The following is a 13,358-nucleotide window of genomic DNA, read 5'->3' as shown; positions in this document are numbered from 1 at the left end:
GTGCAGGGATTAAAGGCGTGCACCACCACCGCCCGGCATGATCAATTTGTGCTATTAATACCCACCCCAACTAGATGAACACAAAAAGACCAGAAGAATGCATTTCAATAGAAAGAGCCTTCCAGTTTGAGGCAGAATCTTACAAGACTAGCCCTCACAAGCCATTTCAGTAGCCTTCAGGGTTCCTCTTCATACAGATCCAGCCAAGCAGAACTTGCTGAAGCGTGCATGCCAAAGAACCCAGCACACAGTAGGTACTCTCAAAGTATTGGTAGACTGTTAGCTTGAGTTAACAACCCTCTGCTCCAGCACCTCAGCTTGTCAAAATGCTGTTCTTCGTCATGTTCTCACGTGTCAACAGAAGGCAGTTGCCTTCCAGCCTATCACTTTGAAATGTACCCCTATGGACTCAACACCAGGCAAATTTGTACACAGTATTTATTCGATGATGCTTTGTACGGAGTCATCACATGGCTCTCCACCTGCATCACAGTTCCCCACCTTGGATTGTGAGGGTCAAGGGACTGGCCAGCTAGCTGTGATTTACAACAAGGAACACAGGGTCACAATGAAAGAGCTTTGAGATGTTTATGAACAGAAAGAGTGAGGATGACATCGTGGGTCCTGAGTAAGGGCCCAGACAGGCTGCCCAGCCCACAGAACCCAAAGCCCAAGCAAGGCCTCAGAGGGTCCATCTAAGGGAGAATCTAAGGCACTGTAGTGAAGGACATGATTGGCCCACCGAGTGTGGTCTCCTGGTCTCATGGCAGCCCCTTGCCTGGAACCAGTGCAATAAGCATTCCATTTAGGTTTTACTGAACATCTGCAAGCAGCATTCCCTAATGAAAATGAAGACAAGGCCATTCTTGGAAGAGTGTGCCCCAGAAGACACACTCTGTCACAAGACCAACCAGGTCCCTTTCTAAGGTCCCTGAGAATAGCAGCCTGGGAGCAACTAAGACTTTCAAAGGCTGACAAGGCACAAAGTGGATGAGTGAAAAGATAACAATACATGGAAAAAACTTTGGCTTATAAAACTCCAACCCGAGGCAGGGACAACAGTATCAACCAACATGCAGAAGCAGGTATGAGTGCAAAAGAGATGATCTCAGAAGTCGTCAGCATCCCCCACACTGCCCAAATCCCAAGCCCAGCTCTCCCTCCACCCCCGGCACCCCAATAACACACACGCACACGTGCACACATGATCTACAGAGATTGGCAATCAAGGCCTGACATCAGGAAAGAATGCTTGGCACTCTGCACTACTTCACAATGAGTCCTGACCAGACGGTTAAAAGGAATGCTGGCCTAAGCTTGACTGAAGCATCTCGGGGGAGAAGTTAGGCCGCGCTCAAGACAGCCAGGTCTGGGAAGTCTTTCACTTCTCCGACTTCGCTGAACGGCTGCCCACCCTGGTTGAAAGTCAGCTTATACCGCAACCGGATGGGTTCCTGGGACAGAAGAGAGGCTAAGACGTTAGAGATTCAAGCCTACAGTAAAAGCCTCCACCCAACCTAGGAGTCTCCAAGGCACAGCTTAAAGCTTTTTTATTTTTTTTGAGACAGGGTCTCACTGTGTAGCCTTGGCTGGCCTGGAACTTGCTGTGTAGATCAGGCTTGCCTCTGCCTCTGGAGTGCTGGGGTTACAGGTGTGCACCACCACATGCTCAGTTTATTTACATAACTCCCCCAAATGAAGTCTTTAAGTAATGGCCTGGCTACCCTGGCTTAGTCTCTTTGGAGCTACAAACTCACAGGGAGCCAGGCATGTATCCTGGAAGCCCTGCCTACTTCTGCAGGCCCAAAGGGAAATTCAGAGACCCACAGGAAGACAGGGTGCTTCCTTCAGGAGTTCTAGGTATGAGTTCACATGTTTACCCCTTGGTTCACAGCTGTGACAGCCCATTACAGATCTTGGCCCTCCCCCAAAGCAAAGGAGGCCCCAGTAAGGGCTGGTTCCACCCCTAAACTCAATCTGGAACCACTGACACTTGACAGAAAAGCCTCAGGGGGGCCTGGTTTCTGGAACATACTTTGTGTGGGTTGTCAAGCAGCAGCATCTGAGATATCACGGCTGGAGGCATCAAGGGACTGAACGCAGGGAGCCTGGAACTGGATGCCGGCTGCAGCTTCACTCGCATTGACTACGGGTGGAAGAGTCAACATGTTAATCCAGAGAGCCACAGCTTCAGGAAGGCACTCAGCCAACAGCAACTTGATCTCAAAAGGAGCACCTCAAGACACCCTTGTGGTCCCACACAGACATTTTCTTATGAGGGGAGGGGAAAGAGGATCCAAAAGTACCTTTCCTTCTGCCCACAGGAATGTGTTTGAAGGTGTGTGGTCAACCGTTGGCATCCCAGACAAAGCATAAAACACTATAGAAAATCTTGGGCTGGGTTCTCAATCTGCCTCTTATCAGCTCTATGTCCTTGGGTACAACACTTAGTTCTGAGCCTTGCCTTGCCAATGTATAAAGAGTGACAGGCCCTCTCATGGCCATTACAGGCTACCATACGGATGAGAGCACACACATATCTATTTCTATCTTGTTTGCTTTATAACCTAAGGAGGGCCAGGCAACCCTGGATGCTAGTGGCCATGTTCATGCTTTATAAAGTCCAGAGCAACCCAAAGAGTAAATAGAACCAACTCTCTTCATCTGAGTGAGGTATGGTGGCACATCCCTATACACCCAGCACTCAGGCTGCAGAGTCAGGAAGAAGCTGAGTCTAAGGGCAAGCTTGGCTAAAAGCAAGTTCTAGGCTAGCTTGACCTACACAGTGTGATCCTGTATCAAAAAACAAAATACATCAGGTCATGGTGGTACACACCTTTAATCCTAGCAGTTGGGAGACAGAGGCAGGGAGATCTTTGTGAATCGGGTCAGCCTGGTCTACATAATGAGACCAGCTACACAGGGAAACCCTGTCTTAAAAAACAAAAGAAACAAAAAAAAAACCACAAACAAGATTTTGTTGTTTTGTTTGTTGTTTTTCAAGACAGGATTTCTCTGTTGTATTCCTGTTTGCTTTAAAGACCAAGCTGGCCTTGAACTCAGAGATCCACTTGCCTCTGCCTCCAGAGTGATAGGATTAAAAGTGTATGCCACCACCACCACCTGGTAGTATTCTTTTTTTTTTTTTTTTTTTTTTTTGGTTTTACAAGACAGGGTTTCTCTGTGGCTTTGGAGCCTGTCCTGGAACTAGCTCTTGTAGACCAGGCTGGTCTCGAACTCACAGAGATCCGCCTGCCTCTGCCTCCCGAGTGCTGGGATTAAAGGCATGTGCCACCACCGCCCAGCTCCTGGTAGTATTCTTAAGGAAATAACCTAAAAACTTACCTGGATAGAACCTTATCTGAAGTCAAATATACAGGAATACCCAGCTACATAGGCCATTAAAATCCCCATTTTATATGAAGAGTATGTCCCTTCTACCTAACTAACAATGTCTCAGCAAGTGTCCAGAAATGAGTCACTAGTGAAAAGGTCAAAGCTGGCCAGCAGCAGATGACTCACCTTTGGGACAGCCACCTGAAACATGATGTCCCAGACAGGCTGGGTGGCAGTGCTCATCATGGTCAACAGCAGCACCCGCACATCTGGATGGCCAGGGGCCCCAGTCTGGGAGAAGTGCAGCAGGATTCTGAAGCCGTTGCGGTCATACACGATGATGGGCGGCAAGCGGCCTGGTAGACAGGGATCCACCAGGGGTCAGCACTCATGCTTGACACCGGCTGCCTCCCATCTCTTCTGCACCATCACCATCTGTATCCCAAATCCTCAAGGACTCCTCTAATCAAAATGGTCTCCTACCACCTGCCCGCCCTCATCACCACACACAGCTTCAAAAAGGAATCTTTTCTTTTTCCATTAAACTCGATCACAACTAAAATCATGTATGTAGGAACACTATAGAAAGCATGGAGTGTCACAAAGACTGAAATTCAAAACAAACCAAAACACTCAGTAAATACAGTCACTTGTGGTGGACACCACCTTTAATCCCAACACTCAGGAGACAAAGGCAGGTAGATCTCTGTGAGTTCTAGGACAATCAGAGCTACACAGTGAGACCCTGCATTAACACCCCCACCACACACACACACACACACCAGGCCAGATGTGGTGGCACACACAATCCCAGCACTGTGGGGATTCTCTAAGAAGGGAGGCAGAGACAGGTGAGTTCTTCGAGTTCAAAGACAACTAGCTTTACATAGTAAATTCCAGACTTCCAGAACTACATAGTGAGTGAGTCTCTGTCTCAAAACAAAACGGGAAAAAGGGCTAGAGATGAATCTCCGTAGGTTCCTGGCCAGCATGCAGGAGGTGTTAGGTTGAATCCCCAAAACCCTGAAAACTGGGTACAGTGGCCTACACCTGTAATCCAATCCCATAGGAAGATTCGAAGGTTAAGACCATTTTTGGTTATGTAGTTAGTTCTATACCAAAATGAAATACATGAGACTATCGATCACAAAATAAAAAGGAGGGAGCTGGAGAGATGGCTCAGTGGTTAAGAGCATTGCCTGCTCTTCCAAAGGTCCTGAGTTCAATTCCCAGCAACCACATGGTGGCTCAAAACCATCTATAAAGAGGTCTGGCGCCCTCTTCTGGCCTTCAGGCATATACACAGACAGAATATTGTATACATAATAAATAAATAAATAAATGTTTAAAAAAAAAAAAAAGGAAGGGATGGAGAGAAGAAGAGAGGAGGGGATACAATTCAGTAGTAGAGTGCTTACTTAGAAAGTGCAGGATCTCGAGTTTGATACCCAGTACCACACACACACAGACTTCAATAGAATGCCTGCCTCTGGCCAGCTGGCAATGGTGAACGTTACCTTTCTGCTTTAATTTTTCTATGCTTCTCTACACTAAGTATGTTACTCTTATTTTACACCCATTTTTAAACTTTGTGCTGTAATTATTTTAGACTTATGAAGTTACAAAGGCAAACCAAATGATTCTCATAAATTCATTACCCACCCTCCCCAAATGTTAATACCTTGCTTACACAATTATCACAACTAAGAAGTTAACACTGGACATGCAATACTGTTCCAATGAAAACTTAATAAAACAAAAGCACAAAGAGCGCCTGCTATCGCCAAGTCCAGTTAAAGAATTCCACCTGGCTGCTGGGGCCCCCTGCATGCCAACCTCCCCACACCTTGCTACCACACAGGACTCTGGGCTGTAGAAGATCAGAGCCCCGGTGCTCAGGTCTGGTTTCTGCTGTCCATACCACCATGCAGGCCACAGTGTGCAACCTTAGCCGGTAGAGCCTCTGGCTTTCTTTCCCCTGTAACAAGCAAGACCCACTTTTCTGACTGAGCATCCACAGAGAAGTAACGTCCTTAGCCAAATTCTTCCTTTCCTTCCATTTCCACCTTTCCCGGCACTTTGGTCACACTAAACCCTTCCCTCCTGAGCTCCACATGAACAAACATCATGTCCTAACAGACTTCAACCTCATCATTAAACCCCACCTGCCAATCCCTTCACAGCTGACATCCCCGACAGAGAAGACTAAGAAAAGGCTGAAAAGCTCTCCTCACCTCTCCCCAAGCTTCAGACTCAACTTCCCAGTTTAAGGACCACGCCTATCAGTGTGGAGTGGTTTGTCATTGTTGTTAGGGATTCAATAAAGAAGCAGCAGCACAAACTACTTACTGGGTTTCACAGACTCCAAAGGGACAAACACTTGAGCCAGAGGTGTATTCTGTGAGGCCGGGGAAGAAGCCAATGGTCCAGCCTCCCAGGACCAACCTGGAGAGGCCTTGGTACCTGGTGGTACTTCCTTGGGGATGCTCTTTTGTGGAACATAATTCCTGCAAAGAAAGAAAAATAATCAAGGACTAACAAAAACTAGAAGAAAACTTCAGGAATCTGTCATTTCTTTTCTTCTTCTGTTTATTTCCCCCTAAATAACAAGAAAACACGTATGCACTGGGTGCTGGTAGCACATACCCTTAATCCCAGCACTCAGGAGGTAGAGGCAGGTAGATCTACAGAGTTCGAGGCCAGCCTGGTCTATCTACAGAGCAAATTCCAGGACAGGCTCCAAAAGCTACAGAGAAACCCTGTCTCAAAAAACAAAACAAAAGGGGCTGGAGAGATGGCTCAGAGGTTAAGAGCATTACCTGCTCTTCCAAAGGTCCTGAGTTCAATTCCCAGCATCCACATGATGGCTCACAACCATCTGTAATGGGGTCTGGTGCCCTCTTCTGGCTTGCAGGCATACACACAGACAATATTGTATACATAATAAATAAATAAATATTTAAAAAAAAAAACAAAAACAAAAAAAAGAAAAAATTTTTAAGAGGCTGGAAAGACGGTTCCGTGGTCCAAAGCGCTGCTCTTACAGAGGACGTGAGTTTCCCAGCAGCTCACAGTCACCTATATAATTCCAGCAGGGGATCTGATGCCCTCTTTTGGAACCAGAATACAAACACAGACTGAGCATGATAGCACACACCTTTAACTACAGCACTCGGAAAGTAAGGGTAGGGAGCTAGGTAAATTCAGGGACAACCAGGGTTAAACAGTGAGACCCAGGGGATGGGGAGGGCAGTGCTGGAGGGTTGAGTCAGTAATTAGGAGCAAACACTAAGGGCCTAGATTTGGTTACCAGTAACTACATCAAAGAGAACCTGACCACTTTTAACTCTAGCTCCAAAGGGTCTAACTCCCTCCAAGGTACTCAAATGCATGTGGCATACATATACACAGAAACACATATAAATAAAAATAAACCTTAAAAGAGAGGGGAAAAAAAGTCACGCTGGGACACAGTTTCATAAAAATAAGCTACAATAAGGGCTGGAGAGATGGTTCAGAGGTTAAGAGCATTGGCTGCTCTTCCAAAGATCCTGAGTTCAATTCCTAGCAACCACATGGTGGCTCACAGTCATCTGTAATGAGATCTGGTGCCCTCTTCTGGCCTGCAGGCACACACACTATATACATAATAAATAAATAAATCTTTAAAAAAAAAGCTACAATAATGCATTATCATATATACAGCAAAAGCAAAGGCATGTATAATGTTATGTGCCTGTTATCATAGCACAGGATGATTTTCAGGCTAGTCTACTGTCTGAGACTTATCTGGTAGCAGGGGAGCTAACAAAGAAAGAATTGGAATCAGGAGCCAAAATAAATCCTCTTTGAAAAGAAGAAAAAAGAATTTGCTGCAGTTTTTAAGGAATGGTATTTAGGACCTATTGTTATTTCTCTAGTTTCATTTAATTTCAAACATAGCAGTCAGGAAAGAAATAGGCATCAAAATTATCAGTCAGACAGCCACAGGGCATATGGGACCTGGCTAGAAGAGTTGTACTTGGGAGGCGGAAGTACAGAAGCTCAAGGTCATCCTAGTCAATCTAGACCTAAAACTGTCTCTCAAAACAACAACAAAAAAAAGGCCAGCAAGATGGCAGCAAAACCTGGAAAGCTAGGTTCAATCCCTGGAACCCACATAAAGGCAAGAAGGAAACACCTCACAAAACTATCCTCTGACTCCGTAGGCTCACCATGGCGTGCGTGTCCTTATACACTCATCACGCACACATCTGTGCAAATTAAAATTGAACAAAAATGTCTGTCATCAATTTCTTTCTTTCAGACTTTAACCTCTTTCTGGAGCTGTCCAAGTTAGCATGGGGCAAGTCAGCAAAGGGGAAGCAGCATCCTGCACTTGCAGTACACAGAGCACGCCCTTCAGAGGAGGGGCCCCGGGAGCTGCAGTACCCTGCACTGGCAGTACACAGAGCACGCCCTTCAGCAGGAGGGGACCGCAGGAGCTGCAGGCAGAAGCCACTGGCCCTGAACACTCACAGCGGTCCTGGAGATGGCTGTGGCGAGAAGAGATCCATCAAATTCCTCTCCGCAGAAAGGCTCTCGACGGCACCCCCCAGGAGCGTGATAGCAGCAGGCTGCTTCTTGTCTTTACAGCAACTTGGAATGACAACCTGTCAAACCAAGAATGGCTAAAATAAATCTCTATGGGGGCAAGAGGAGAAAGAAACGGCTGAACAGAGAAGACTCCTGCACAGACCTTTAGGAAGCAGAAGCCAGTACAAGCAAAGAGTGAGGGTGGGAGAGGGAAAGATGCCCTGCCGGGGAGGTGAGAGGTAAAGCAAACCGTGCAGACGAAGAGCTCTGGAGCCAACCCCACAAGATGATCTGAGAAGCCCAAAGCATGGCGCAGTGGTGACCGCTCTCCCGCAGGCAGCACTGTGGCCAGGGTGACCCTTCCCAGAACTCCCCACAAGGGGAACAGCTTTCCTACCTTGGTCCTAGTGGGAATATCGCTGAGCCCTGTGAGAAAGAAGTAGAGATACATCACTGTAACAATACCTGATGGGTGATGAGGCTGGATTGCACGCCCACCCTTTCCAGGATATCTAGAAAGCCCAGGATATCTAGGGACCCGCCCAGAGCCAATCCACCCACCCAGAGACTTTTCCATGCTACCTGTTATGCCAGAGCCCCCCCTCCCTGCCCCCAGAGCAGGCCCATGCTGCAAGAAGGAAACAAACCCACCCATCCCTCCACTCAGTGCCATTCTGTGCCTGTATAATGTCCTCTCTTACCTAAGGCTGCCAGGTCCTGATGAAGCAGAGATGGCGCCTCTAGGTCAATGAGGGGGCAGTTCTTCCCGCAGGGTTCTTGATTCGGAAAGACTAAAACAGACAGGATGAAAAGGCTCAAACAAGGCCGGGTGGTGGCGTCACACACCTTTAATCCCCACCTTTAATCCCCGCACTGGGGAGGCGAGACAGGTGAGTCTGAGGACAGCCAGGGCTACACAGGGAAACTCTGTCTCAAAAAAAAGTAAGAAAACAAACAAAAATCTCAAACATGAAAACAATGTCTCCATTTAAAGCCTACTGGTACCCTCCTGGAAAACAGGCCTCTTACCCACCAGTTTCTGCCTCAGCTGGGTGCTGGGAAGCAGCCTGCCATAGGAATTTGCATGTTAGGAAACCAAAGGACTCAGCCCTCCAGACATCGGGGTCTTTCTTTTCCCTTGGCCCCTCTCATCACCCAGGGCAGCAGCTTAGACCACTTCTTCAGCAGGTTTCTGATCGAATTCATCTACAGTACACAAAGTACTGAGGCCTAGCTCCAAGCCATTCTGACTTAGAAGGTATGGGTCAGAGACTGAAGAGCATTAAAAAACAAACCTTGGGAGGGGGGGGGGCAGTGCTGAGATGCAATCTTGGGCCTTGTGAGTGCTAGGCAAACCACTACTACTGGACCGCTAACCATTTCCTTGGTCTCAGGCTCCAGGAGCACTGGAAAGGGATTAAAACCTGGCACAACACAGCCTTCTCTACAGAGGAGGGGACAGAAGCAGCTCTTGCATTCTTGTGGCTTGCACACTGCCCTAAGGCAGAAGGATCCCAGCACGCACCTCTGGGGACAGAAATTTCTCCCACGGCAGCTTTCCCGGCATTGACTCGTCCCTCCACCACCTGTTTGTACAGCAGAACCCCCTGAGTGAGAAGGTCGTTTGCTTGAAGAATCTCCGCTGAGGAAAGAGCACATTGGGAACTCCTCAGTATAGCAGCCAACCATCTATCTCTTGTCTTTTCTTGAATACTCTGCCAGGCTTGGCACAGCCAGGACCCCTGACCCTGGTAGTATTCCACTATCCACACACTGGCAGCAGTTAACACTCCAAACACTGTTCTCTCCATGAGGAGGAGCTAGTGTTTTTTTTTTTTTTTTTAAGTTGAGGCAGGTTGATGTGGGTGTCGCAACTTAAAAAGCACCTGACTCAGTTACTGAAAGCTTTCCCTATGTGGTGAATGGGTACACAAATCAGCTTTGTAGCCTAGACACTTTACCAGTCTGCAAATAAAGATTGGGCATTTCCACTGAAAATCTGGCATCCTAACTGAAGCCTACTTAATAACAAATAACCACACCTGGCTATAATAAATTCTCAGTCTCTCAATTACGTCTGAATTCGGCAAAGCTCCTGAATTATGGATCAATTGCAATCTCAGGAACAGAAAAACATCAGCTCAGGAGGAAGTGACCCACAAAGCATATTCTGAGAAGCTTACAAGTCATGGACCTTTGTTTCATAGAAGGAGGAAGAGGAGGAGGAGGAGTAGAAGATATAAGAGGAGAAGGAGGAGTAGAAGATATAAGAGGAGGAGGAGGAGAAGGGAGAGGAGGAGGAGAAGGGAGAGAAGAGAGACAGGAGGAGGAGATGTAAGAGAGGAGAAGGGAGAGGAGGAGGAAAAGAAGAAAGGAGAGGAGGAGAAAGAGGAGGAAAAGGAGGAAGAGGAGGAGAGGAGGAGAAGGGAGAAGAGAATGAGAAGAAAGAAAGGAAAAGGAGGAGGAGAAGAAGGAGAAAGAGGAGAAGGAGGAGAAGGGAGGAGGAGGAGAAGGGAGGAGGAGGAAAAAGAGAAAGAGAAAAAGAAGAAAGAAAGGCAGGACACGCTTCCTGGTCATCTAGGGGAAGGGCTATACAATGTCTCTAGTAGATTTCTACTCTTTTCTGGGTTTCTGATCTTCACATTTCTTATTCAAGCCCAGACTCTTCTGAAGTCAGACCTGAGCCACCAGACCACACCAAACTCAAAGCTCTCGGTCTTGCTCTGGCCTCACAGCAGCCCGGCCCAAAGAACCACACCTATTTTGCTACACCCGAAAGAACAGAGCCATTACCCAGCGCGTCGTCATCATCGGTGGTGTCACTTGCTAGCCGGAACAGGGTCGGCCGCAGCTTCTCACATCTTTCATACACAACCTAGAGAAACAGAGCCTCGTTCACACCCTCACACCCAGGGCCCCCCAAGTCCTCCTGTGTCTCCCTCGGCTGCCTCAGACTGAAAGCCTCTTACTTAGGCGTGCCAGACTCGTGACTACAGTTCTAAGGTAACAAGATAGCATCAGAAGACATTAGAGGGCTGGGACTATAGCTCAGTAGAGCAGTTGCCTCTCACGACTGACTCCAGGTTCAATCCCCCACGAGAGAGAGAGAGAGAGAGAGAGAGAGAGAGAGAGAGACAGAACATGAGAACATTTGGGTTAGTTGGAGTAGTGATGCATGCCTATATCAGCATTAGGGAGGTGGAAGAAGAGGGTCAGGAGGGCAAGGCCAACCCAAACTACAAAAAGAATGACTCTAGCTATCAAATGTCTCTCCTGGGACTTTGCTTCCCTGGTTGGAGAAGGAGCTCAGTGAGTCAAGGTGCTACTGCCAAGCTTAACAGTCCTGTTCGTCCCTAGAAGGTCCTGTGTGATGGAAGGAGAGACTCACATCGAATAGTCCTTAGACCTCCACTAGTGCATGATGGCATGTGACTCCCCAACCGTTAATAAATAAATGGGGGGGGGGGAGAGAAAATATAAGGGGCCCCACATATATAACTTTTTTCAAATAAAGGAAAATTGGAAAAAAAAAGACCTTGCTCAAGAGAGACCCCACTGTTCCCAGGAACACACTGGCAGCTCCTTCTCAGGCCTTCCTGGCTGAGCTGCAACAGCTCTAGCAACGGAAGAATCTCCCTGCTTTGTCACCAACACACTGTAGAGAATTTCCTGTCCCAACGGTTCTGATGGTGCAATCCCTTTACAACACTTGCCTAATATTCTCCACAGGGTCCCCAAAGCCATTTTCTTCTCACTAGAGAAAGGAGTGAGCTCTGGACAGCCCAGCAGCTTCACATCCTCTCCCTCAGTTCCCTCTTTCCATAGGCCCCACCCTGGTCTCCTCTCTGCCTGCTACCTGCGTCTCTGTCCTAGGCTTGGGCTTAAGAGCTAGCTGGTAGCTGGTGGTGTCATCTACAGGACAAGAGACACACTGGACCTCACTGACACTAGAAAGCAAGCAAACAAACCAAACAACAACAAAACCCACAAAATGTTTATCCCTCACAACTGGAAGATAGTCCAGGCAATAAAATGTCTCACAAGACCTGAGATTTGGGGGCTGGGGAGATGGCACAGTGGTTAAGTGCACTGCCTGCCCTTCTGAAGGTCCTGAGTTCAGTTCCCAGCAACCACATGGTGGCTCACAACCATCTGTAATGAGATCTGGTGCCCTCTTCTGGAATAAAGGCATACATGCAAACAGAAAACTGAGAATACTGTATACATAATAAATAGATTGAAAAGAAAAAAAAAAGAAAAGAAAGACCTGAGATTGGTCCCCAGAATCCATGTAAAAAAGGCAGGTGTGGTGGCCCTTATCTATATCTCGGTCTAGGGGAGGTGGAGGCAGCAGGACCTCTAGAGCACTGGCTAGTCAACTGAGGAATGACACCGAAGGCTGACCCCTGATCCCCACAAACATGCACACCTGTGTACGTGCACACAAAAACACATTCACAAGTACACAAATCCTGTCCCTCAAAAGAAGTTTGTCAAGCCAGGGGAAGGACAGCCTAGACTGAAGGGAATAAATAGTCTGAAAAGGAACTTGGGTCTGGACATATTCAAAAAAATCATTAAGGCAGGGTTTCTCCACCTATGGGTCACGACCTTTTAGGGGGGTCGAATGACCTTTACTCAGGGGTCTTCTAAGACCACCGTGAATATCAGAGTTTACAATCCATAACAGTAGCAAAATTATAATTATGAAGTAGCAACAAAAATAATGTTATGGTTGGAGGTCACCATAGCATGAAGAACTGTATTAAAGGGTCACAGCAATAGAAAGGCTGAGAACCACTGTTCTAAGCCCAAGTGTGGTGGCTTGCACCTTAATACCAACACTCAGGAGGTAGGGGGAGGTAAGCATGAGGCCAGCCTGGTTTATACACTAAGTTCCAGGCCAGCCGGTCTATCTCAAAAACAAAACAAATAAACCATCTTTGTAATTTAAGACAAGCCAGTTAGGGAACGGCAAAGATTTGAGCAGACACTCTACAAAAGCAACACACGTGGAAAGCACATGACAGAATGTGAAACACAGAAACAAAGTCTCAAGGAGATGGAGAGCTGCCACCAAAGAGGACAGGTGACAGCAAATGCTGGCACCATGTACAGACCTAGAATCCTTGTGAGTTGCTGAGGAAGCTGTACACCAGTGTAGCTACTTTAAACCCACGTCCGGCAGCTCACAAACTGTCTGTAACTGCAGCACCAAGGAACCCACCACCCTCTCCGGGCCTCTGTGGGCATCCATGCACATGACAGGCACCCACAATAAATCCTTAAAAAAAAAAAAAAACTCTAAATTTGTACTGGGCACTGTTGGCACACACCTTTAATCTCAGCACTTGGGAGGAAGGCAGGTGGATCTCTGTGAGTTCGAGACCAGACTGGACTAAAAAGTGAGTTCCAGGACAGGTTCCAAAATTATATAGAGAAAGCCT

The 13,358-nt window shown here is 47.3% G+C and overlaps 1 protein-coding gene across 1 annotated transcript in view; it reads right to left on the bottom strand.

Annotated features, from left to right (window-relative positions):
- Positions 1-404: 404 nt before the first annotated feature.
- Gga2 (golgi associated, gamma adaptin ear containing, ARF binding protein 2) overlaps positions 405-13,358 on the bottom strand; it is a 37,947-nt gene continuing 24,993 nt past the window's right edge. The window contains exons 9-17 of the mRNA XM_041666388.1: positions 10,705-10,786; positions 9,437-9,553; positions 8,613-8,702; positions 8,309-8,337; positions 7,855-7,988; positions 5,686-5,843; positions 3,523-3,692; positions 2,036-2,146; positions 405-1,454 (exon numbers count right to left, since the gene is read on the bottom strand). Of these exons, the coding sequence (XP_041522322.1) occupies positions 1,344-1,454; positions 2,036-2,146; positions 3,523-3,692; positions 5,686-5,843; positions 7,855-7,988; positions 8,309-8,337; positions 8,613-8,702; positions 9,437-9,553; positions 10,705-10,786 (1,002 nt within the window). The 3' untranslated portion in view covers positions 405-1,343. The remainder of the gene's footprint in view (positions 1,455-2,035; positions 2,147-3,522; positions 3,693-5,685; positions 5,844-7,854; positions 7,989-8,308; positions 8,338-8,612; positions 8,703-9,436; positions 9,554-10,704; positions 10,787-13,358) is intronic.

Source organism: Microtus oregoni, unplaced genomic scaffold (genome assembly GCF_018167655.1).
Source record: "Microtus oregoni isolate MIOR12 unplaced genomic scaffold, Mior012 000016F_ref0000370, whole genome shotgun sequence".
Lineage (NCBI taxonomy): Eukaryota > Metazoa > Chordata > Mammalia > Rodentia > Cricetidae > Microtus > Microtus oregoni.
The sequence above is the reverse complement of the archived record's forward strand: the minus strand, read 5'-3'. Positions and strand labels throughout refer to the sequence as shown.